This window comes from Diceros bicornis, chromosome 31, assembly GCF_020826845.1.
Source record: "Diceros bicornis minor isolate mBicDic1 chromosome 31, mDicBic1.mat.cur, whole genome shotgun sequence".
Taxonomy (NCBI): domain Eukaryota; kingdom Metazoa; phylum Chordata; class Mammalia; order Perissodactyla; family Rhinocerotidae; genus Diceros; species Diceros bicornis.
Genome location: NC_080770.1, coordinates 2,612,669 through 2,638,205, shown reverse-complemented (window position 1 = coordinate 2,638,205; position 25,537 = coordinate 2,612,669). Strand labels below are relative to the sequence as shown.

The window sequence follows — 25,537 nt, the reverse complement described above, 5'->3', positions numbered from 1 at the left end:
CCCACATTTCAAGCCCATGCCCTAGGCTGGTTCTACGAGGCCTTTGGGTCTGGGGCGAGGGCTCAGGGAAGCCTAGGGGTGTCATCCAGGAGGTATTTTCGGTGACAGGACAGACCTCAGGGAGATTTCGGTGGTGCCCTAACTTGCTCTCGTGGCTGAGGGCTCCCTTCGCCACCCGCATCAGGGACATCTCCCTGCAGGGACCCCAGGGTCCCACAGCCCCCTCCTGTTCTCCACATGGTGCCTGTGATCCACCCTGACGTCCCCACTTCCTCTGCACCCGCCCACAGGCCTTCCCCTGTCATGCGTCCTTCCACAGCCCTACCCGTGATCTCTCCCTGGCTGCAACCTCGTCGTAGCTCATGGGCCTCGCCCCATTCCTTACGTCCTTCCCATCCTGTAGCCCCCTTCTCATCCTTCATGTCCCTCTCCTGTCCCACATGCCTTTTTCATGTCCCCCCATCACTCCCCCAGATAAACAGCTCCATTCCAGAGACAAATTGCTGTAACTGAGTTTATTGATGAGTCCAGGGCCCCTGGTGGAGCCCTGGTGGGGAGGGGCGCACAGCGAGAAGGACAATGGAATGCTTCAAGATTTGCTCGATGGTCAGAGCTTCCAGACTAGGCAAGGGGAGGGCGGGGCCCCACACACTCAGCCGCACCCTGTCACCCCCAGAGAGAGATGGACCACAGGGGGGCGCGGGCGCAGCGCAGGCCGAAGGAGGCCCGGCACACTCAGCAGCTCGCTCGCACACTCGCTCAGAGACTCAAGGCCAGTTCCAGAACCCCAACCAGTGCAAATGACTTAGTGCAAATTGAATTCAGGGGGGACGGGGGAAACGGAGTCCTGGATGCTTTGAGCCTCTTGAGCAAAGGAAAGAGAGAAAAAAGGTGTGAAAAAACAAGAGAAAAGGTTGAAGAGGAGCAGGGAGAGGAAGCAGAGTGGTGGTGAGGGGCGCGGCGGCCGGTGGTGGTCTCCAGCCGTGCAGGGGTGGCCACGAAGACGAAGACAGTGTCCCCAGGTGGGGCGGGGGCTGCCGTGGGCGCTGCTCGCTTCTGCTGGTGTTGGTGGCAGGTCGGTCTTGTTCCTTTAGCTTAACCTGCAGAGGGCGACAGGACATGTGGGTGGGGGCAGATCGGGCCAGGCCGGGGAAGCTTCCAGAAGGGATGCCCATGCTCACCCTCCAGAGCCGATTCCTGAGTCAAGTAGTGTAGTGGTTCCAGAATGCAGCATATTCTCGGGTCAGAGCTAGAAGGACTTGAAGAAGTCCCGGTTCCAAGGCCCAGGCATGAGCTGGGTAGCACCATTTCTGCGGGTGGGGAGAGAGTGAGCGCCCGGCTCCCTGGCCCCGTGGCCCTGCCCACTGTGTGCAGCAGGGGCGCTCCTCACCTTGTCATTTTGAGGGTTCTTGGGGTCCAGAGAGCAGCAGTAGTGTGTTGGCTCCTTCAGGAAAGTAAAGGAACAGAGACCTGCCGGGCGTTCCAGCGCCCCCGGCGCCAGCCGAGAATGTTCTATGGGAAAGGAGACTTCTCTTGAGTGAGGCCAGGTGGCTCAGTGGCCTGGGGGGGCCACGCCCTGTACCTGCACTTACCAGGAAGGCCGGAGAGCGTCACGTCTGTCCTCGCCGTCACACCAGACCATGTCATGTCCCTCTGAGCACCTCCTGGCACCCGGCCTTCGGTGGCTGGCGGCACATCCACCCCCACTGGAGACCTGGCTGTGGGAAGAAGGGACGAGGCGCGGGCTGAGTGGGCAGAGGCGGCGGACGGGGGTCAGGCGGGGACAGTGGGCTGGACACTCACCCTCGTCTCCAGTCCAAGCGCAGGGGCACCGATCTCTGCTCCGTCGTCGCCCACAGAGGCCCGCCTTGGCCATGGGCTCCGGAGGCCAGGCCCCGCGCCTCACCCCTGCCTGTGCCCCGACCTCCCTCCCTACCCCAAGAACTCGCACTCGCTCCACCCCGCCCGCCTCGCCTAGTCTGGTCTCGCCAGCGCCCTTGACTCCCCTGGGTGCTGTCTGTCTGCCATGCCAGTCCCGGGGGCTGAGCGGGGAAGGCATACAGTGTCACCGAGTGCACTGTGGGCCCTCTCCGCGCCAGCCCCTGGGCCGCAGTGCCGCGTGGGAACGGCGCGTCCGCAGGCTGGGCCCGCAGCAGCCTCCTTGCTGCAGAAATCTCTCTGGAGCCCGGTACCTGCGGCCGCGGCTCCCTCCGGGTGGCGTCCCTCTGCGGCTCCCCGCGCACTGCACCTTCTTTCCCGTTCTCCGGCCCTCAAGGCTCTGGCACGGGCCTGGGAGGCCCGTGCCAGAGCCGCTCCTGTACCTGCTACTAAATGAATTGCGGTGGGTGAGATGTGGTGGCGGCTGGGGACCCTCTGAATCCTGAGTCCCCCTTCTCGTCCTGTCTGACCCGGGCCTGGAATGCTCCCACACGTGCTGGATCCCCGCAGCCACCTGTCACCTCCCTGGAGGTGGTGACCCTGGCACCTCCCTTGCTGGCAGCCCCACCTCATCTTCCGCTCTGCTCTCCTGAAACGCTCTTTCCACCTGGGACAGGCCCACGGCCCCCCAGCCTGCTCAGTCTCAGCTCCCCCCGAGACGATGTCACCTGTGCCGACCGCCCTGCCTTCGTCCTGCCCTTCTGTCGGGAGGTCAGCCGCTTCTCCTCGCCGGTCCTTGCTCCCCAAAACCTCCTTCTTGGAGAAGGCCAGCGAAGCAAGGCCCAGGGAGGGGAAGGGGACTCACCTGCCCACGGCTGCAGCTACACCTCCACTGCCCAGGCCCGGGGCAAACCCCTCTCCAGCTCCCCCTCGTCCACCAGCCGCCACGTCCTGAAACCAAAATTGACCGGGATGAATGTCTGGCTCCCCCTTCTTTCCTCTGCACACCCAGCTTGGCCCGTCACACCCACACCGATGTCGCCGTGCCTCCCGGACACCTGAGAGCCCACGCCATGCTCCCGCCACGCTCCCAGGTGCCTGCCAGCCCTGCCCAAGCCAGCCCCTCAGCCCGTTGCCGCTCCTGCCAGACTCCAGGTTTCCAAGGTGACCCTTGGCCCACGCAAGCTTCCCTGTACCCCAGCCCCATCTTCCCCTGGTTGCCCCCGTACCCCACGCTTCCCTGGTTACCCCTCGGCTCCCCCGCCTCCCCAGTTTCCCCCGGACCCCCCCATCTCCCCACCTCCCCCCTCCCGCGCCCTGCTTCCCGGCCCTAACCCGGGCTTTTTCTAACTGGGGTGGCCCCGCCCAGAATTCCCGCCCTGTTCTGCCAGCCAATCGGAGTGGGGACCGTGCTGGGGGAGGGGGCACCACGAGGCCCACCTCCAACCGGGAATGTCCCTCGTACTTCCTCGTCCGCCTGTCTGGAATTCTCCAAAGACGGCCTTCTCCACTCCCCTCCTTTGGCATCCTGTAGACAGGGCCTGGCATTGTCCCAAACGTCCCCCCTCCCCCAGGGTCAACACAGCCTGGTCCCCTCAGGGCAGATCACGCACCTTGCTCCCCACCCAGCTAGCACTGGGTGCGCACTCCGCCCCTAATGGGGATCCTGGCTGGGGCCCCCGGCGGCTTGGGCGGGACTCAGAGCTGCTTTCTGCCACCGGCGTGGCTGAGACCACACATCCGCCCGAGGGTCCGGGAATCCATGGGGAGCAGTCTCGTGGGGTGTGTGTGTATGGGGGTGTCAGGACTCAGGTTGGGCCAAGGGAAGCACCCCGGGGTCTCTGTGGGCCAGGGTGGGCGGCCATCTGGTTGACAGTGACTGTTGTGGCCACAGAGGCTTCTGCGGGGCAGTCTCCCCGTTGTGGTTGGGGCGCCCGGGTCCCCTCGCCGCCACGTTCCCGTCGTCTGGAAGCGGCAAGCCCGCCGTGCACTGCAGCTCACGGGCGCACTCTGGTGACCAGCCGTACAGACTCATAGCCCTGTCCCCGCTGCCCCGCGCACCCACCCGCCTGGGGCACCGCTGATTCGGGAACAAAAACAGAACAAAGACCTGAGCCTCAAGTCCCCAGCCACCCTTGGCCATCCTGTCCCTGGGGTGACCACCTTGGCCTTCCGGCGGGGCACTGGGTCCCTGTGGTCTGTAGGGTTCACCCGTCACATCTAGGGAATTGGCACCACGGTGGGGGGCCCACCCAGGCAAGGGACCCCGAGAACACCAGGCCTAACTGCACCTTGGGGAGAGCCCTGGGCTGACCCTCTGCTCCTGTGGCCCCCACCACCAAGTGCTGGGGGCCCTCCTGCCTAATATGACACCCCAGCCTCTGTCATGGGTGAACCTCCAGATTGACTGTGGGGAAACCCCAGACTTGGCCTTAGGTGGACCCTCAAGTTAGGACAGGGCAGACTCCCACATTTGGTGGTAAGCAGACCCCGACCTCGGCCGCCTCCACGCGGAGACGCATGAGTCGGCGCTGCCACCTCGCGGCGGCTGCTGTCTCTACACACCCAACTGACAGCACCACACAGCGGGTTGACCCAAGACAAAGAAAGAGACTCCAGAAATCCTCCTGTGCCCAGCAAGGCAGCCCCAGGACCCTGCACTGCCGGAGTCTGTGTGGGAAGGGTCTCCCTCTGAAGCCGACTTGGGGTCATCCGAGGCTTGGGGATCCCTCATTGCCCCCAAGTATTCCCTCTCGTCTCCCCAGCTTCAACAGTGCGGCCTGGGGTGCCTCAGATGGGGTGGCCATCTGAGGTGGGGTGGCTCGGACCAGCTCCCTGTCTCCCTGATGACCCTCGTGGACCACTGCGGTCCCGGACCCGGGCGGACCCGGGACGTTGTGCAGGCGGACCTGGCCTCGGCCGCCTCGGGCGGTGACGTGTGGATCTGCACTGCCGCCTCGCGGCCGCTGCTGTCTACACATCCACAACCGACTCGGCACCGCTCAGGCAGTGGGACAAGCTTGAGTGTTGGCACCCGATGTGAGGAGGACCCCGGAATCCTCCTGTGCCCAGCAAGGCAGCCCCAGAACCCGGTGCTGCCGGAGGTCTGGGGCGGTAGGGTTACTCTCGAGCTTGGCTCTCCGTCACCCAGGCTCCCCGTCCTGTCCTCGTCACCCCAGGACATGGGACCTCTCAATTCCCTAGTATCTCCTCTCGCCTGCCTGGCTTGCGTGAAACAGGTCGTGGTCGTGGGTGCAGCTGGGACTCAACCCCCAGCAGCGCATGGGCTCCAGGGCAGACCCAGGGCGCTCCGGGAGGGAACTGCGCCTCCACGCACTTGTGATGAGCCCAGAGTGCGGTGCATGGCACCGGACCCCAGACTCAGAGCATGCTCGCCCCCTGGGGACCCCCATCCTTTAACAATCCCCCAGGACACGGAGGTGTCTGCGGCACCCCACACTGGTGGCTGCGCTTGGACGGACGACCAGCAGGACGGGAGGCAGCGGCGCACCCACATCTTTAGCATCTCAAACACCTGAATTGAATGGAGATGTTAATACAGCTGCTTAGAGTCTGAGGAGCTCTGAGTATTCCCCTTGGAGGCAGATACCCGCTCAAATAAGGGCCCAGAGTTTGGGGAGCTGTCTTTGGTGGGGTTGGTGCGCTGGGCTGGAGGCACAAAGTCCCAGGTTTTGGCAGCACGCTGCCATCATCGTGCCTGGGGGACTGACCTGAGGCCCACAGCACAGCACTGACAGCCTCAGAGGGAGACCCGTGGCCGTGGGGCTGTGATGTGGCCGACAGGCTCCTGGGGTGGCTTGGATGAGCACCCCGTCTCCCTGATAACCCTCGTGGCCCGGCGGTACCAGAGCTGGGCGACCCGGGACGTTGTGCGGGCGGACCCCAGACTCCGCCGCCTCCGGCGGTGATGTGTGGGCCTGTGCTGCCGCCTCGCGGCGGCTGCTATCTCTACACCTACAACCAACTGGGCACCACACACAGGGGGTTGACCCAACACAAAGAAAGAAGACTCCAGAAATCCTTCTGCATTCAGCATGGCAGCCCAGGACCCTGCGCTACCGAAGGCCGTGTGGGAAGGGTCTCCCTCTGAAGCCGACTAGGGGTAATCCGAGGCTTGGGGATCCCTCATTGCCCCTAAGTATTCCCTCTCATCTCCCCAACTTCAACTGTCAGCCTAGGGTGCCTCAGATGGGGTCGCCTGGGGTGGCTTGGACGAGCGCCCTGTCTGCCTGATGACCCTCGTGGACCACTGCGGTCCTGGACCCGGGCGGACCCGGGACGTTGCGAGGGCGTACCTGGCTTCAGCTGCCTCGGGTGGTGATGTGTGGATCTGCACTGCTGCCTCGCGGCTGCTGCTGTCTGCACATCCACAACCAACTTGGCACCACTCAGGCAGTGGGATGAGTTCAGGGGTTGGCACCCGAAGCGAGGAGGACCCCAGAATCATCCTGTGCCCACAAGGCAACCCCCTGGACCCAGTGCTAGTGGAGTCCTGGGGTGGTAGGTTTCCTCTCGAGCTTGGCTCTCCATCACCCAGGCTCCCCGTCCTGTCCTCGTCACCCCAGGACGCGGGACCCCTCAATTCCCTAGTATCCCCTCTCGTCTCCCTGGCCTGCGTGAAATGGGCCGTGGTGCGGCTGGGACTCCACCAAAGCGCGTGGGGTCCAGGGCAGACCCAGGGCGCTCCAGGAGGGAAATACGCCTCCACGCACTCGTGATGAGCCCAGAGTACTGTGCAGGGAACCGGACCCCAGTCACAGAGCATGCTCGCCACCTCGGGACCCCCATCCTTTAACAATCCCCCAGGACACGGTGGTGTCTGCGGCACCCCACACTGGTGGCTGCGCTCGGACAGACGACCAGCAGGACCTTCCAGGACGGACAACCAGCAGGACCTTCCAGCAGGACGGGAGGCAGCGGCACGCCCACATCTTTAGCATCTCAAACACCTGAGTTGAATGGAGATGTTAATGCAACTGCTTAGGGTCTGAGGAGCTCTGAGTGTTCCCCTTGGAGGCAGATACCGGCTCAATTAAGGGCCCAGAGTTTGGGGAGCTGTCTTTGGTGGGGTCGTGCACTGGGCTGGAGGCACAAAGTCCCAGGTTTTGGTGGCATGCTGCCATCATCATGCCTGAGGGACTTGACCTGAGGCCCACAGCACAGCACTGACAGCCTCAGAGGGGGACCCATGGCCGTGGGGCTGCGATGCCGCCGACAGGCTCCTGGGGTGGCTCCGACTTGTGCTCCGTCTCCCTGATGACCCTCGTGGACCACGGCGGTACCAGACCTGGACAGACCCGGGACACTGTGCGGGGCGGACCCTAGACTCTGCCGCTTCGGGCGGTGATGTGTGGATCTGCGCTGCTGCCTCCCGGCCGCTCCTGTCTCTACACCCACTACCAACTCGGCACCACACAAGGCGTTGACCCAAAACAAAGAAAGAGACTCCAGAAATCCTCCTGTGCTCGGCAAGGTAACCCTAGGACCCTGCGCTGCCAGAGGCCGTGTGGGAAGGGTCTCCCTCTGAAGCCGACTCGGGGTAATCCGAGGCTTGGGGATCCCTCATTGCCCCCAAGTATTCCCTCTCGTCTCCCCAGCTTCGACTGTGCGGCCTGGGGTGCCTCAGATGGGGTGGCCATCTGAGGTGGGGTGGCTTGGACCAGCGCTCCATCTCCCTGATGACCCCCGTGGACCACTGCGGTCCCGGACCCGGGCGGACCCGGGACGTTGCGCGGGTGGACCTGATCTGGCCTTGGCCGCCTCGGGCGGTGATGTGTGGATCTGCACTGCCGCCTCGCGGCCGCTGCTGTCTGCACACCCACAACCAACTCGGCACCGCTCAGGCAGTGGGACCAGCTTGGGGGTTGGCACCCAATGCGTGGAGGACCCCGGAATCCTCCTATGCCTGGCAAGGCAGCCCCAGGACCCGGCCCTGCCAGAGGTCTGGGGTGGTAGGTTTCCTCTAGCTTGGCTCTCCATCACCCAGGCTCCCCATCCTGTCCTCGTCACCCCAGGACATGGGACCCCTCAATTCCCTAGTATCTCCTCTTGCCTGCCTGGCTTGCGTGAAACGGGTCGTGGTCCTGGGTGCAGCTGGGACTCCACCCCCAGCAGCGCATGGGCTCCAGGGCAGACCCAGGGCACTCCGGGAGGGAAATGTGCCTCCACGTGCTCGTGATGAGCCCAGAGTGCGGTGCAGGGAACCAGACCCCAGTCACAGAGCATGCTTGCCACCTCGGGACCCCCATCCTTTAACAATCCCCCAGGACACGGGGCTGTCTGCAGCACCCGACACTGGTGGCTGCGCTTGGACAGACGACCAGCAGGGCCTTCCAGCAGGATGGGAGGCAGCGGCGCGCCCACATCTTTAGCATCTCAAACACCTGAATTGAATGGAGATGTTAATGCAACTGCTTAGAGTCTGAGGAGCTCTGAGTGTTCCCCTTGGAGGCAGATGCCGGTTTAATTAAGAGCCCAGAGTTTGGGGAGCTGTCTTTGGTGGGGTCGGTGCGCTGGGCTGGAGGCACAAAGTCACAGGTTTCGGCAGCACGCTGCTGTCATCATGCCTGAGGGACTTGACCTGAGGCCCACAGCACAGCACTGACAGCCTCAGAGGGGGACTCATGGCCGTGGGGCTGCCATGTGGCTGACAGGCTCCTGGGGTGGCTCAGACAAGTGCCCCATCTCCCTGATGACCTTCGTGGACCACGGCGGTACCAGACCTGGGTGGACAGGGACGTTGTGACAGTGGACCCCAGACTCCGCCGCTTCAGGCAGTGATGTGTGGATCTGCGCTGCTGCTGGCTCACGGCCGCTGCTGCCTCTACACCCACAACCAACTCAGCACCGCTCACGGAGTGGGACCAGGTGGGGGTTGGCAGCCGATCCAAGGAGAAGGACCCTGATCCTCCTGTGCCTGGCAAGGCAGCCCCCAGGACCCCGGTGCTGCTGGAGGCCCTGTGGGAAGGGTCTCCCTCTAGACTTAGGCACCTGTCCCTGACTCTGTCCCCTGTGCTCCCAGTCTTGTGCACCCCAGGGCACGGGGACCCCTCATGCCTCCAAGTGTCTGCTGTCACCTTCCCTTTGGTCCAGGTGACACAAGAGCCAGGTCAGTGGTGCCATCCCCGTGGCTGGACTCCCAGCAGCATGTGGGGTCCAGCGCGGACCTACGGTGCTCCCGTTGGTAATCGTTGTCTGTGCACTCGTTGGCCAGCCCCGCAGAGGCCGTCAAGTCAGGATATAGATCGGCACTCCCCAGGGTTGATGGGCACCTCTTTTATTCACTGATCCACCTGGGGTGGATTGGGAGGTATTTGCCAAGGGCTGGGACCTCAGGCTATTTGCATCCTAATGGGTCATTTGCATCTCTATAGAACAGAAGCTGATGCCCTGCAGGTACAGGAGTGGCAATCTGGCTAGTCCTGCAGACTTCTCTGAAGACTGGGGTATGCCCCTTGGAGCTCGGACTGGGGGGAGTCAGGGGCTCCATTTAGGCTCAGGAAGCAATAAGGCCGCGATCACAGGAGCTGCCCTAGACTGCAGGAGCACCAAGGACGCACCACCCTGGGAGGAAACATGTGGAAGGCCCAGCCCTGGGCAGGGGAGAAGTTGATGGTCAGAGCTCAAGGAGCATCCCTGAGTCAGGATGGGCAGCAGAGGCAGAAGCACAGCGGAGGAGAGCCAGGCACGGCATAGTGAGGAGAGAAACGGAGGGTGCAAGACAGGGCAATGAACTAGTGTCACATGCCATGGGACATTCAAGAGTGCAGCTGGCACAGGCCCCGTGGGGCCACAGAGAGTGGGGTACCCTGGGTGGTGGGGGCACCGATTGGCTGCCGTCACCCAATTGTGCCCTCTGCCCACACGCGGCCACTCCCAGCACTTGTGTCCCTGACTCCCAGCCCAGCAAAACCTTGACACTCAAAGCAAAGCACTGTCTAGTGCCCAGCATCCTGGCTGGCAGCTCCGTGCGCCCACGGCTCCACCAGCCCCAAGTCCAGCCGCTCCCCCAGCCTTTCTTCCCTCAGCATTCCTCTCTTAGAAATGGCTCTCCTGGCCTCGTCACCCTGATGCCCGCTCTCCCTCACCCTCCAAATCCAGTCAGTAACAAGATAATCACTTCTACCTCCTAGAGCTGGGCCATCTCTCCACCCTCTTCCTCCATCCTGCCAGCCCCAGGGCCATATCCATCAGCAGGACTCAGTGACAGCCTCCTCCCAGGTACCAGACTCCCTGCTGAATACCAGCCTCCCACCCGGGTACTAGCCTCCCCCCTGGGTACCAGCTTCCCACCAGAGGACCACCCTCCCCTCAGGTACCAAATTCCACCTGGGTACCAGCCTCCCACCTGGGTCCCAGTCTCTCACCAGGGTACCAGCCTCCCACCCAGGGACTAGCCTCCCCCCAGGTACCAACCTCCACCTGGGTACCAACCTCCCCCCGGGTACTGACCTCCCAAATATATATAAATAAAAATATGTTCCTTCATGCCCTTCTTACTGTGGTTGGCCAAGGCTTGCAGGATCTGCCCTCGGCTACTCTGGCCTCCCTCACCTCTGGACCTTGACCGTGCCCTGTACCCCAGATGTATCCAGCTTCCTCCCATCAGATCCCAGGTCTCCCTGGGGAGACCCGGCCAGCTTCCTCAGCACCCAGACAGCCCCTGTGCTGCACTAGTATTCACACTTGCCACTGTGTGGCCGTGCCGTGCCAGCCTGAGCATCTTCCTCCTGGGAACCTAAGGGTCAACACACCCAAGTGCCTGGAACATAGTCAGGAAGGAGCTGGCAATGCAGCAGCGAGAAGCCGAGCTACCCAGCCAAGGGCACACACGTCTCTGGGCCCAGCCCCCGGGGCTCCCCAGGAAGCCGCGACACTTCTCCAGCACTGGGTCCAATCCCGTCCCCTCCAGCTGACCGCTCTTCGTCATCGGTGCCTGGAGCTGCTGCCTCACCCCATACCCGGCCGGCATGCACTGTCACCCACACTGTCCATGTGGGCACCGGGCCACTTGTGTCCAGGCACAACTTTGGGGGCCATTCTAAGGACTCCTTGACCCCCGGCTCCTGCCTCCAGCCGCTCCTGCTTAGAAAGCTTCTCTCCTCTTTCTCAGCTGCCACCTGGACAGGCCTTGGCCCCCGCTGCCCATTAGATCCACAGAAGCCCCTCCTCTGCATACTTGCTGTAAACCGAACCCACCTCCCTCTCGTGGTGCTGCCATAGCACGCGCACCTCACACCTGAAATGTCGCGGGCTTTCTTTAAGCAAACCCAACTTTCTTGTCTGACACTCAACAACACGGTGCCCGGGGTCCGTCAGATCACCCTCTGCCTTCCCTGATGGAGCAGCAGGCGCCCCAGAGCCGCAGCCCTCCTGGAACATCCGAAGGGCACGGGTGCGAGCAACTTGCAGCCGCATCCGTCAGACGTGCAGCCGTCGCGACAGGGACGCCCCCAGCAGGCCTTCAACAGGCCCAGTCGACTTTTCTCCGCTGTAAAGTCTAAGGGTGAGCATTACAGGGGCCGAGGGGCAAATGTGGTGTGGGTGGACCCCGCAGATGTTTGTTCTAGCCCCTTATGCCAGACACTGCTAATTGTCCCCTCCCTCCTCTCCCCTCCTTACATACCGATGGAATCTTCTGTTAGAAGCTTCTAGATGCTGTATTGTTATATCGTTACATTTGCCAGCTGCCCTTGCCGCTAAGTGTGGCCATGTGACTGATTTCTGACCAAAGGGGCACGAGCACAGGTGCTGTATGTGACCGCTGGCCACCCATCCAGGGGTGCGAGCCTCTGTTCCCTCTCTCCTGGCTGGGACGTGCACAGATGGTAGGAGCTGAGGCAGCCAGCGTGGGCCCAGTACCAGTTCTCTGGGGCTGCCATGACTGAGTCCCACAGACTGGGTGGATCAGAAGAGCAGGAATTTATTCTCGCAGTTAGGGAGGCCAGGAGTCCAAAATCAGGGTGTGGGTAGGGTTGGTTCCTCCTGCGAGGTCTGAGGGAGCATCAGTTTGAGGCCTGTCTCCGGCTCGGCGGGGGGCCGTAGTCCTCCATGCTCCTGGGCTTGCGGAGCATCACTCGAGTCTCCGCCTCCGTCTCCACGAGAGGCTCTTCCTGTGTCTCTGGGTCTTCACGTGGCGTTCTTCCCTCTGCATCTCGCTCCTCTTCTTCTGAGGACACCACTCCTAGCGGATTAAGGGCCCTCCCTACTTCAGGACCTCATCAGTTATCTCTGTCACATTCTTTCCAAATAAAGTCACATTCTGAGGTCCTGGGGGTTGGGACTCCAACATATGCATTTTGGGGGACGTAATTCAGCCCATCACAGACCCCCAGGATGGAAATTCTGTGGAGGGGCAGAGCAGCAAGACAGAGGAGGCTGGGCCTGTGGTGTTCGCCCTCAGACTTGACGGCAGCGAAACGTCGACTGGGCCTGTTCGAGGCCTGCCGGGGGTGTGCCTGTCATGGTGGCTGCACCTCCACTGGAACTAACAGGTGCCGCTCCAGACCGGGCCCTGTGGGCACAGAGGCTGCAGGGATGTGGCTGCAGGATCCTGGAGGGAGAGGCACCTGGAGGACAGTGAGGGCCCTGGGGGCCGTCGAGAGGGGCTGAGGACGTCCGAGTAGGGCTGCCCTGAGGAGAAGGAACTGGCTCTGTGCCTGGCAGGGCCTTCCTGTGGCTGGGAGCAGGAGAGCAGGCCAAACTAAGAACGGAGAAGCTACATTGAAATCTGTTCCCCTGGCTCGACTGAGGCTGGTCCGTTCTAGAAGCTAGGGCTAGTCTGACAGTCAGAAAAAGCCATTTGTTCGGACGCTTGGTGTCCTGCAGGTGGAGTGGCCTGGTCAGAAGCTGGACATGTCCTCTTGGGGCAGAAGGATAGTCTCTCCAGGACCCTCTTCCAGGCACCCAGGCCCACCAACCCTTTTCTTCCTCCCACTGTGACCAACCCAACAGGACTCGGCTGCAAGTGGCTGTGTGTCAGCTCAAACTGGCTTCAGCGAACAGGCTGGATCCCAGAATTGTGTCCCCACATGCCCCTTGGCAGCTCTGGGTGGTGATGCTCACTTATTCTGGTTTTCAGAATGCTGTCTGTCCCCAGGCCGTGGCCTGGCAGCTGCTGGCAGCTCCAGGCTTATAACTCTCCAGTGGAGCAACTGTAGCTGGTGGTGGCCCCCTAAAAGATGTATCCACAACCTAATCCCCCAAACCTGTGGATGTGACATTACTGGGAGAAGCGTCTTCACAGCCATAATTCAATAATGGGTCTCGAGACAAGAGGATCCTGGATTACCCGGGTGGGCCCTAAATCCAGTGACCAGTGTCCTTATAAGAGAAAAGCCAAGAAGAGACACAGGGAGAGTATGCCAGTGACAACAGAGGCAGAGACTGGAGTGATGCCCCCACAAGCCCAGGAGCACCCAGAAGCTGGAAGAGGCAGGAAAGATTCTACCCTAGAGCCTTTGGAGGGAGCGCAGCCCTGCAACACCCTGATTTCAGACTTCTGGCCTCCAGAATGGGGTGAGAATAAATTCCTGTCGTCTAAGCTGCCCGGTGTGTGGCCAGCTATTACGGCCGCCCCAGGAAATGGGTGCAGCCTTCATAGTGAAAGATGGCCTGTTTCCTAAGGGTCCCCGCAAAGGTCCCAGAGACTGATCTCGTGGCCTAGTTCAGGTCACAGGCCCAGCCTACGTCAACCGGGCCAGTTCTCGCATGACCAGGGTATGTCACAGTCCTGGACCTGGTGGGCAGAATCAGCCCAGCCTGAGGCCCGTACCCTGAGCCGGGGGAGGGACGCGGGGCACGCGGAAATGGCCGATGCCTGCCACGCCCTGAAGCACGGCCCAGAGCCTTCCTTCCCGCAGGTCTCTTCTCACTTCACTTTTCATGGCGTTCGGCCCTGGGAGCTTTGACACAGCCTTGGGGTCACGTAGCTGTGGTGGGGGTGGGTTTGCTTTGTATTGGGTCTGCCGCCCAAGGCTGGAGCTGCATCCCCCAGAATTCCCTGCCCTGGCTGGATCTGGGTTGAATTGGCCACGGGAGGGCATTGCCTAATGTCATGGGCTGAGTTCTGTCCCCTCAATATTCACATGTTGGAGTCCTGTCCCCAGGACCTTAGAATGTGACTGCATTTGGAGAGAAGGCCTTTAAAGAGGTGATTAAGGTTAAATGAGGTGGTTAGGATGGGCTATTCAAATATGACTGGTGTCCTTGTAGGAGGAGATCAGGACACACACAGAGGGATGACCCTGTGAGGACAGAGGGAGGAGATGGCCGTCTACACGCCAAGGAGAGAGGCCTCAGGAGGAACCAGTTCGGCCCACACCTGGATCTCGGATGTCCAGCCTCCAGGACAGGGAGGATCTGGATGGTGGGAGGGAAGCAGCAGTCATGTTGCATTCACAAGGAGGACGCAGGCAGGTCCAGCTCGTGCAAGTTGTCACCTGCTGCTCAGCGTGCTGGCACCCGGGCCCCCTTGGTCCTGCCAGGCCTCCTCCTCCAGCTCCCCGAGTCCTGGGCCAGGTGTGGGCAGAGTTCCCTGGTGCGGGCACCAGCTTCTCCTGGGTGTGCCTGAATCCTCGGCTCTGAGGTATGTATTTGCTTCCCGTGGCTGCTCTGAGAAGTTATCACGACAGTGGGCCAAACCAACAGAAATCAATTCTCTTAGAGTTGTGGAGGCCAGTAGTCTGAAATCGAGGTGTCGGCAAGGCCACGCTCCCTCCAGAGGCTCTAGGGGAGGATCCTTCCTGCCTCTTCTGGCTCCTGGGGGCTCCCTGCATTCCTGGGCTCGTGGCCACATCACTCCTGTCTCTGCCTCTGTCTTTACGAGGCTGCTCCTCTGTGTGTCTGTGTCTCTGTGTCCAAATGTCCCGCTTCTCATAAGGACACAGTCATTGGACTTAGGGTCACCCTACTCCAGTGTGACTTCGTCTTTATTTATTACATCTGCAAAGACCCTTTTTCCAAATAAAGTCACACTCACAGGTCCTGAGTGGACATGAATTTGGGGGCACGCTCTTTAACCCAGACAAGGCGGCAAGAGACAGACTTAGGCTCCAGATTGTCCGCTTGGGTCCCGGTGTGTCCTCACGGCGTCCAGGTAGCCCTTGACCTCTCCTCTTCCTGTCTGTCTTCTTTCCTGAGCGCCTGCCCCGCTGACCTCAGTCCCCACCCAGACCAGAGGCAGCAGCTCTCGTGGACAGCCCCCCAGCTCCATTGCTGCCGAAGGCCTAACCCCTCAAAAATTCCCTTGTTCTCTGTCGATCGGTGGTTCTGCTTCTCTGATCAGATCCTCACTTTATCTCACGGTTCACAAAATGGAAATGAGACAAGATACTCAATCCCAAGAGGAAGCGGAGTCAAGACCACCTTGCGCGTTGCTGGACTGATGGTTTTTCTCACGACTCTTTCCTACGTCCATTTCCCTGACTTTGGTGCGCAGCCCCGGACCGCAAACTAATGGCCTGAGTCCTCCTGTCTCTACGATGGTGCGGTCCACCGGTTACAGAGACGGCTGCAACACACCCTTCCTGCTCCCTGCGCCATCGCAGCATGACTTTGCGGCTCATCACATCAGGAGGTGGAGCCTGTCCCCTCCCCTTGAATCTGGGGTGTTTTGACCAATGAAATGCACTGGAAGTGTTGCCACATGACTTTGAAGGATGAGCTTTAAGCAGCCTCACAGTTTCGGTCTCCACGAGGAGCCAGCCACGGGGCAAGAATCGCACCATCATGAGACCTTCATGCCGTGCGGGAGCCCAAGCGGGCTGCGTGGAGGGAGAGGCCCAGAGGGAGCACCAAGGCACTGGAGGCAGGGTCAAGCCTTCCTGGACCGTCCAGCCGAGCCCAGCTGCCAGGAGAACGCATCCAAGTGACCGAGTCCAGTCAGGCACGCACGGACAGAGACATCCTCCAGCCAAGTGCCACCCTAGTTCTGCAGAAGCGCGAGCTGTCTGAATGGTCCTTGTTTTCAGCTCACAGTTTTGGGGAGGTTCAGCACGCAGTGATGGATAGCTGATGTGTCCAGGCTCCGCAGGGCCATCCCTGCTTCCGTTCCTCCCAGCCACATCCTCCTCCTTCTCCAGGATGTCTCCCTTGGATTGCACCAGGTTAATATCCGGTGTTAACCAAACATGCTGACTGGGATCCAAAAGCAAAGACACTGGGGGCCGGGCCTCAGGATCCGGTGGAGACAAAAGAGGGATAGTCTTACAAAACTCCTGGGGAAATCTGAGTGTGTGGCGCCTCACTGGTCAGTCACGAGAATGAGGGGGTCCTGGGAGATCGGCTCACTTCACCCCCTCCAGTTGCATTAGCAGGAACTGAGATGGGAGAGGAGATCCACCCCCATAAAATTAAAGGTGACCCTGGGACAGGCTCCCTGGTGCAATGAAGAGGTGGGGCCACAGGCGCAGTCCCCTGGAGCAGTCGATTAAGTCATGGTGGGCCTCCAAGCATAGCCACTGGCGGACCGTGCTCCCAGGAGGATTCCAGCCCTGTCTTTGGGCTCTGCTCTCCTGAGACTCAGAAAGGAGAAACCAACCACCCTCCGAGGATTGCTCAAACCTTACTGGAAGCCATGGGTGGCGCAGAGGGAAGAAGTCTGAGCTTTGCTGGGCAGCCAGTGGGAGATGGAGATGGGGCCCTGGTGCCGCCTGTGTGACGGCTCCTCCGGCCTGAGTTCCCGGCGTGGTCTGCTGCCCTGGGCAGCTCCCACCTGCTCACCACCTGGGGGTTCAGAGTTGGGAAGGGGCAGGTCAGCAGCTGAAGCACAGCCCACGTGGGCAGCACCAGCTGCTCCCTGAGGGCCAGCAGACACATGGTTCTGTCCACCTGTGCCCCTGATGGCTGGGTGCTGGGGTTCGAGGGATCCAAGGGCATCTGAGGGCCTCAGCCTTTCTCCCGAGGATCCGGAGGTTTCGTGAGGTCCATGTTTGCTGTCACTCCCTTTGAGGACACCCACACACCATGTGTCCACCTTACTGTCACCGCACTAGGCAACTAGCTCCTAGCCTCTCATCTCCACCCTGCGACCCCTCTGCCCAGCCTCTGCTGACCCCTGACTCGCCCTTTGCTTCCTGGCCCTCAGCCCTTCCCCCATCCCTTCCTGCAGGCCTCATCCCCTGCTCATCCCGCTCGGCCTCCCTATGCTGAGCGGGCGTCCCTATGCTGCGGCCTCAATCACTACTTCTGGCCCGAGAACAGTCGACATCTGCCGTGAGCCCTGGATTCTTGCTCAGGGACCAAGCGCAGGTCCTCATTGGTTTGTGGGGTGTCTGTTGGGGTGGCCCACAGTGGCCACTTCCTGCCTGCAAGCTGGGAACCAGGATCTCTGGGCTCTTGCCTCTCCCAGCCCCAATTTCTGACCTTTTCTTCAAGACGTTTCTCTCTTGTTCTCAGAGACCCCGCAGGGGGCACCCCCTCCTCCTCCTGCACCCTGGAGCCTCCATGTCCCCCAACCTCCTTGCCCCTGGTTTTCCCCAAGTGGCCCCCTGGCTGCCCTCCTTCAGGCTCATTCTGACTCCAGCAAGATAATCCGCAGACAGCTCAGTCTCGTCCGCAGGACTCCTGCGGGCTGCCCCACCTGCTCACCACCCCCCAGTACCCGCAGCCCACCAGGCCGCCCCCCAAGACAAGCCATCCTCGGGGCCTCTTCCCCTACCCTTGCAGACTGACCCCCACCTGGCTCGTCCAGGCAGCCTTCTTCTCCTTGACCCCCGTCCTTCAGCCACAGAGACCACCGCATCTTGAATCTCAGCGAGTGACCACAGACACTAGTGGGCCAGACCAAGGAAGGATGGGGAACTCCCCACACAGCAGTTTCATGCAGGAGAGGTGGCAAGCTTCTCCCCTTTCTCACCAGATCCCTAAAGGGGCGATCAGAAGAGTGGGCAGATGGAGGGAAAGCTTCGACTTCAGCCTGGGCTAACACTTCTGTGGGGACAGGTGCCAGGATTCATGGGGTGTACTGAGAGAGGTCGCAGTAAGAGTGGAGAGCCATGAATGCCAGGGCCGAGGCAGCACAGAGCCCTCAGACGTAGCCACCTTGCTCTCTACTTGGTGAGGAAGGGGTCCTTGACTAAGTGAGATCTTTAGCCCCTGGCCACAGGTCTCATCTTTGCAGAGATGTTTGTTGAATGAATGAACGAATGAACAAATGAGTGGATGGGCTGATGCTTAAAGAAAGGAAAAGAATGTGGCGTGATCTTTTCAAGGTACAGACGATGCTGGTTCAGAGTCCAAGAGGGAATAAGGGCCTTCCTGCTCCCACCACGGCGATTGTTCCTGGCCCCTTCTAGAATCATCTGGAAGTTAATCCCTTAGAAAACAAATATTTCAGACATCTCAACACAAGCCCTCCAAGTGGGGGCCTAAGCAGATGGGCCAGAGGCCTGGACACTCTCCCACACCCCTAGATGCGTAAGCCCACCAAAGCCTCACAGCAGCGTCCGTGGGGGACGCAGACCTCGGCCAGGAAAGTGTCAGAGCCGCCGGCCACCTGCCTGGGCCCCCGCTCCTGGGCCTTGTCCATTCTCCTTGGCAGCTCCCACCGTGGACAGGACATTCCTGAAGGCTGAGGCTATACGTCGGGGGTTTGGAGCTGGAAAGGCCGAGAAGGTCCACAGTCAGCTCATGGCCGAGCGTCACTCCAGCCTCTCCTTCCCTGTCCTCCTTGTGCCTTGGGGCTGACCCAGGAGATGGGGAACTCGTCCTGTTTCCCTTCCCGAAATCCATGCCAGGGCCTGCCCGCTCTGCTCTTCCCCTGCCGAGGTCCCTCTCTGCCCAATGCCCACTACTCTCAGAGCCCGATTTGAGCAGGCCACCGCAGGCTGTCTTTGGAACCCCAGGCCCCCTCAAAGTGGCCTCCTGCGGTGGGGGCTGCCTCCTTCCTCCCCTCCTCCTCTTCCTCGGTCCTCAATATGACCTGTGCTTGACACATAACTGCCCCCATTTGAATGCTTTCTCCCACCCAGACCGCGAGCTCCCTGAGGGCAGACTCAGCCAAAGAGGTTCCCGGTCAGGGGAGCCGGGCCCCATCTGGGAACGCACAGCCCGCAGGAGCCCCACGGTCGGGGGCCGAGTGCATTCACAAGCCCTGAGTGGGATCTGCCCAACTTGCAAAGACCAGGGAACTGCCTCGTGGGGCCAGGAGAAGGGCTGGTCAGAGAGCAGAGGGACGAGCAGCTGCCTCCAGGGCCAGTGAGGACCAGTCTTGGGGACTCATCTTCCAGCCCCTGTGCAGGGTACATGTGGCCACAAGACAGAGTTGCCCAGGAAACGTGAGCAGAAGTGATTGTTCTACTTCCGATCTGGCCCATAAAAATCTCCAGGACCCTCCACTCTCTCTACCCCCAGGGTAGAGGGAAAGATTTCCAGCAGCCTCAGGAGCGCAGAGCCACAAGATGGCAGGATCCTGGGTCCTGCAGACGCCTGGAGCAGAGCCCCCACCCTCGCTGGGCGATGCCAGCAGCAGAAATGCACGTGTATCAGCAGTGAACTTGGTATGGTCACGACTGGATTGCATGGAGGCGAGAGGACCATGGTTTGGAGGTCACCAGCCTCTGTCCCTTTGCTGGTCTAGGGTGTAGCAAGCCCACCTCAGACCTTGACCAGCCAGGAGCCTCTGCCCCGTGCCACGGAGAGTTAGGGCAGCCAGGAGGAGGGGCCGAGGAGGAAGGTGTGCAGGTGAGCCTCCTGAGGGGGAGGGGGCTGGTGGCATCGGAGTCGGCAGTCTCTGTCTTAAGGAACATGCAGGCCTGTCCTTTATCTCACCTCTCACACCACATATTTCCAGAAAGAAATCATTTCCAGTTCCAAAGTGCTCCATGGAGGCGGATTTTTCCATCTGGGCTTTGTTGATGAGCTATTTTGGAGGAAACTTCTGCGTTAACTCACTTCCCTCATCCGAGCTCATGCGGGGACAATTAGGGGAGGCAGAAAGACAGCGAGGCAAGGAGCTGGCTGTGGGGGAGAGGCTCGGCCTGGCCACACACTCTGTCCTGCCCCGACCCCAGGCTGGTCTCCACCTGCCAGGGTGCTGGCATGACTGTGAGTCTGGGGTCTGGGTTCCCCTGGATCCGAGGAGATGGGGGCTGTCTCTGCACGTGCAGCCCGGCTCCGCAGCCCCCCAGGCCCCTCCCCAGGGCCCTCTCTCACATCCGGCTCTGACTAAGCCGGTTCCCACACTTCGCCTCCAACCCCCACGGCCCCCAGCTCCATCGATCACCCTGAATGGGGAAATGCTCATGACTCTCATCCCACCCAGACCCCTGGGCCCACTACCTCATCCCTGGCCCTCACTCTTGGGGTGATGGCCCCAACTCGAGCCCCTGGGGGAGACGGAGCCCACACCCACTGCCCCCCTCTCCTCACAGCCTGCACACCTGAGCTTGGGGCGTGTTCCCCAGCCAGTGGGACAAGTGACCACCCCAGCCCTGTGGCCGAGAGCTCTTACCTCTTCTCTCTTTGCCGTACTTCCAAGCCCTGCACTTCCCAAAACTCTGTAAACGTGCCCCTGTCTCCCCTTCCTGTGTCCCTGTGGTAGCCTCTCCCATCTTTTGTGGTGACACTTCTTGGAATGGTGACTGTGACCGGGCTGAATTGTGTCTCCCAAAATTCGTGTGTTGGCGTCCTGACTCCCAGCACCTCAGAATGTGATCTCATTTGGAGCCGGGCCTTTACAGAGGTGATTAAGGTAAAATGAGGCTGTTAGGGTGGGCCCTAGTCCATTGTGACTGGGGTCCTTAGAAGAGGAGATCAGGACACAGAGGGACGACCACGTGAGGACACAAGGAGGAGACAGCCATCTACACACCAGGGAGAGAGGCCTCAGGAGGAGCCAGCCCTGCCCACGCCTGGACCTCGGACGTCCAGCCTCCAGGACTGGGGGACAGGAGTGTCCGTTTTAAAGCCGCCCGTCTATGGGACTTGGTTACAGCAGCCTGAGCTGACTCACACAGAGACATTCCTGCCCTGTCTCAGTTTCCCCGCCATCTCTTGGCCTGCCTGCTCAATTTTCTTGGCACATGGCCCCCCACTTCCCAGCAAGTTGAAAAGGCCCCCCACAGGACTGACCTGCCCTCCAAGGGCTCTTGGTGAACCTGCTCTGGGGTGTCCAAGTGTGCCCCTCAGCCTCCTAGGGCCCCTCCACACTGATGCCCAGGCAGCCCCCCAGACCAACCGGGAGCAGCACCCACGGTCCTGCCCTCTGAGCTCCCCCTGCTCTGGGGGGCAGGGTGCCTGGGGGCCCCCAAGCCTGGCACCTTGCTGGGTCTGGATGGGTCTGCATTTGGAGCCTGGGGCACTTCCAGGGATCAGGCCCTTTGTTTATCAGACGAGGACCCTGAGGCCCATGGGGGGAGGCTCACGGTCACAGGAAGCCCCACTGCCCACGCTTGTCCCTCCCTGTCTGCCCTCTTCTTCCTCCTGCTGGAGGGACCAGTCCGGACCCCCTCAGGCAGCAGCCACGGTGGGCCTGGGGTCCCCACCGTACCCTGGCTGGAGGGTTGGACTGGGATAAGCAGGTGGATGCACACGATGGCCTCAGGACCTATCCACTGTCATGCAGCGTCCAGCCTGGTGCCCCCCGCCTGAGCCCGGCCCAAGCACCAGAGGGCCCCGGCTCCCCCTCCGCTGTCCACACTTCCCCCCGATTCGTTACTCGCCTGTTCCAGTGTGTGATAGCGGGCGCACATCTTTCTTCTCAAAGGAGACTCGGGCCACACGGGGGCCAGGCCAGGGTCCGGGGCCTCTCCTTCCCCATGTCTTCAAGGTACCCAAAGCCCCTGCACTCCAGCCCAGAGCCCTCCAAGGGGACGGGGTGGAAGCCAGCCTTCCCAACTGAGAGCACCTGTGGAGTCCCTGACGTCTCCCAGCCTGGCCCCTCTCCTTGGGCCTTTCTCTGGAATCTGGCTGCTCCAGCCATTCCCATGGGGCGGGCTTCCAGGGTCTGCTTAGCCCGCCCACCTCGGCCCCACAACCCATGTGCATGGGGTGGGTGGCCATGCTGAGGGACACCCAGCTTTGCGTGGGGGACGCCTGGCTCTGTGCGGGGACGCCCGGCTCTGTGCGGGGTCTGAAGTCAGGCTGCCTTTGTGACTACCTTCCCAGCAGCACCGCCCGCCCCTTCTCTGAGTGCTCACACCATCACCTCTTCCCAGTGAGGGCCTTTTGGGAGAGAAGCGTGGGCCTGGGGCCTTGAGGGGGCCCGCCCACTTGTGCCCGGGAACCTATAGCTTGGCCAGAGTTTCTGCAGGACAGACGTGAGGCCCAGCCTGTCTGGGAAGGCTCCTGTGTGCTCCCAGGACACATGAGCCCCTGGCCTCCACTGGGGAGCCGGGTTCCCCCCACTGAAGGCCAGTAGTAGTAAGAGGAAGAGGGGCGGCGGGGGCAGAGGAGGGGCCGGGGGGTCTTTATTTTCCCTTCACTTCCCTTTTCACTCTTTTAGGGGCTGAGGTTAAACAAAGGGCAACTGGGCCCGTGACCTTTGCCCTCTGACACTTTGAACTCAGGGGAGACTTTGATATCCTAACTATTACCCCAACCAACAAGTCACTGTCTCCCAAAGCAGGGGGCAGCTGCCAGTGGCAGGCACCAGACGGACGCCCCTCCCTCGGGAGTGGGGTCTCCGGGCGCAGGCAGGAGGGGGCCCTCTGCAGCTGCCCTTTGGGGACCCCTCCAGAAACCGTCCTCACAAATAAGCCAAGCCAGGGACCATCTTCCCCTCTTGGCTGGGAGCTCGACCGCCCACCTGTCCTCTCTGTCTGCCCCCTGGACCCGCTGCCCACTGTCCCTCGGGCCCACGCGTGATCCTTGAGTGGTCCCCTCTGCCCACCCCACCTGTCCAGTCTCCTCTGCCTGCGGGCCTGCCTCCTCTTGGGACTGTCTCCAGGGGACTGGCAGCTCTAGTGGCCTTTCTTCTCTCGGCTCTGTCTGCCCCAGTCTGCCCCCTTGAGCTCCCTCATGATGGGAACCCACAGGGGGCTTCAGAGGGTGGTGTGTGGGCCAAGGGGCTCCTGCAGGGTGGGCTGGCTAGGAGGTCCCGCTGACATGACTTGGCCAAGCCCTTCAGCTGGGGAGAGGTCGGGGCTGGAGAGGGGACACCTTGCCTTCTTGTCCACAGCTCCAGGGAGCAGAGGTGGCCACCGGGCAGGGCTCCGTCCTGCCTGTCCCTGGCGCCCCCCATGGAACAGTCCCTTGTGCCATCCTGAGCTGGGCGTGCAGATGACGGAAGGGACACCAGGCTCCCCTCTGCCCTCAGCTGCCGCTCCCTGAAGCCAGAGCGCCTCCTGGCCCAGGCACCCGTCAGCCTGGCCAGCCCGTGGCCTCCTCAGCCCCACACTGAGGCTCCTCGGACTCCGTGGGGCAGCCTTTCTGAGGCTCCTCCCATCACTTCTTACAGCAAAGACCACCCGGTCCCTCGGGAGCCCGGCCCCTGCTCCCACCACCCAGGCCCAGGGCATGTTCTCCGGGGTTTCCTCCACACCCCATGTAACAGAGTGGGGGCCAGCAAGCCTTGCTTTGTCAGCCCGGCTAACCAACCAGGCCCTCTCCATCCCCAGAACCAAGCAGTGGGTTCCACCGGTCTCTGGTGGTCTAGGGAGTGTGGTGGGCAGAGACCCTCCCTGCCCCACCCCGGGACTCAGAACATGGCCTGAATCTGTGGCCGCAAGACCCGAGCACGGGTGGGACCCCTGGTCCGGGCTCCAGGTTGAGGATGGGAGACCCTGAGGTGGGATGGGGTGGGGTGGGGCAGGGGACCTGTCTGCAGAGGGGCTCTGGCCTTAGAGAGAGAGAGAAAGAAAAGAAGGTCAGGTCAGGAGGTGTGGAGAGAGGGCAGACAGCCCGCGAGAGGGAGGGGCAGCCCCCGAGAAGAGGGGCTCTGCGGGGAGAGAGGCTGAGACAGTGCCCGAAAGCATCCTGCAGCTCGAGAGGCAGGCGGAGCGCAAGACACCCAGACGGGACACACTCACAGCCCTCCTGCCCCTCCCGACGGGGGCCCGCACTCCCCAGGGCCCACGCCCGTCCCTGCCACTCAGGCCCAGAACTGGGACACCCCTCACAGGGCTCCCCACCTCAGCGCCGCCGTGGGACTCAGGCCTTCTGAGTGTGGACGAACGGCCGTGTGCCGCGGGGCCAGCTGGCCACTGTGGCCGCCCTGGGTGCACCCTTGCTGACCCGACTGACGCTCTCCCACCTCCGTCTTTGGACACGGGGAGAGGGTCACGCCCAGCTCTCCCCACGCTCCTGAGCCCATGGAACACGCCAGTGGGGACGGTCCCCTGGGCCTGGGGCCACTGGGGCAGAGAACGGGCCAGTCCAACACTGAGGGCCCGGCTCCCCCTGCCTCCATGTGTCCATCTTGGTCGTGGGTCTGGGGGCCTCCTGCCTGCCCATCTGACCCCACCCTAGAGACAGAGCTGTGTCACCCACCCACCCCGGGCCTGGCTGCCTCATGTGCGTCCTGCGATCACGTTGTCAGGAATCGTATGGAGCCCTTAGTGGAAGGGAGCAGGCACGTGGCTTCCACCAGGTGGGATGTGGAGGGGGTCCTCCAGGTGAGCCTTTGGGGCTGGGACTGGGGAGGATGGGTCCCCAGAAGTAGGGGGTCCAACCTGGAGACAGCCCGGATTCTCTGGCTCCTAAACCCCTTCCCCATTCGTCCCTGCCCCATGCCTGCCCCTCACCCCCTCCAGCTGCCCCCATGCCCCTACCCCACCTTCTCCTGGCCTGCTCTAGCCAGGGCCCCTCTGGGGCTGCCCCTCGTGCCTGTGCGCTGCCCTGGGGTGAGGGCTGGCAGGGCCCTGCTGGGTGGGCCAGGGCTGGGGCGTTCCAGGCCCGGGGACGCTAGCGTGGCCCCTGCCCACCCCCACCCGGAGTCCAGGCTCTGCCAGGTTTCTGAGGGGCATTGTTATTAATATTATTATTACAGCCGCTGCAAAAACACTGCACTAAGCCCCTCCAGTGATTTATTTAACGGGCGGCCTTATTGATTAGGCCAACTTTCCACAGTGGTGGGGTGGGGGAGGCAGCGCCTCGCTCCAGGAATCTCTGGTCTGGGGGGGCCGCCCGCCGGGCGCCTCTGGGCAGACACTGGGTCTCGGCCCCTCCCGCCCACCAGAGCCTCCCTTGTGAAGGGGAGGCAGCCCCCTGCCCCGGAGAGGCCCCGGTATAAGGAGGGGAGGCAGCCCTGCTCCAGGGAGACCTGAGCTGGAGGCCCTGAGCCTTTGAGGGGTAGCCAGTGTGTGCAGGGGAGACGGTGGTGTGCCCATGGCCTGTGGGCTGGCGCCGAGCAGGAGGTCCAGGCAGGGAAGACGGGGGCTGGACCTGGGAGAGCCTGGACCCCTGTGCCCTATTCCACCATCTCTACATGCGGGGGCCTGTGAAGACGCCCGGGGTGCAGCCCTGGAGGCATCTGTGCTCCACATCTGTGGGTGGGGGGCTCGGCCCAGACCAGCGACCCCCAGGTTCCCCTGCACCAGCCCCTCTTCACCCGTCAGACCGGTGCCAGAGATCTCGCTGCCCGCTGCGGCCAGGAGGCCTGGCATGCCGGAGCTCCACCCAGAGCCCAGTCTTTTATTCTGAGGGGCCCGGCCTCTTCCGTCCCTCCCTCAGTGAAAGGGCAGGTGAGCACTCCGAGGTA

General features: G+C 62.0%; 1 protein-coding gene and 1 long non-coding RNA gene across 8 annotated transcripts; one reads left to right on the top strand and one right to left on the bottom strand.

Annotated features, from left to right (window-relative positions):
* Positions 1-495: 495 nt before the first annotated feature.
* On the bottom strand, positions 496-3,068 carry LOC131395486 (uncharacterized). 2 transcript variants are annotated; one of them, XM_058527344.1, is made up of 5 exons: positions 1,804-3,068; positions 1,593-1,718; positions 1,391-1,527; positions 1,182-1,310; positions 496-1,100 (listed from the first exon to the last, which is right to left on the bottom strand). In XM_058527344.1, the coding sequence occupies exons 1-4, from the start codon at positions 2,057-2,059 to the stop codon at positions 1,203-1,205; spliced, it is 627 nt and encodes a 208-aa protein (XP_058383327.1). In that variant the 5' UTR covers positions 2,060-3,068; the 3' UTR covers positions 496-1,100; positions 1,182-1,202. The 2 variants fall into 2 exon arrangements, with proteins under 2 accessions (XP_058383327.1, XP_058383328.1); XM_058527345.1 differs by having other exon boundaries at positions 1,391-1,512; positions 1,804-3,064.
* Positions 3,069-6,859: 3,791 nt separating this feature from the next.
* Positions 6,860-20,564, top strand: LOC131394714 (uncharacterized). 6 transcript variants are annotated; one of them, XR_009216223.1, is made up of 4 exons: positions 6,888-11,404; positions 12,980-13,416; positions 14,113-19,581; positions 19,691-20,564. It is a non-coding gene; the product is annotated as an uncharacterized LOC131394714 (long non-coding RNA). The 6 variants fall into 6 exon arrangements; XR_009216226.1 differs by having other exon boundaries at positions 6,891-10,119; positions 10,413-11,404; positions 14,113-20,564; XR_009216225.1 differs by having other exon boundaries at positions 6,891-11,404; positions 14,113-14,485; positions 18,111-20,564.
* Positions 20,565-25,537: the final 4,973 nt, after the last annotated feature.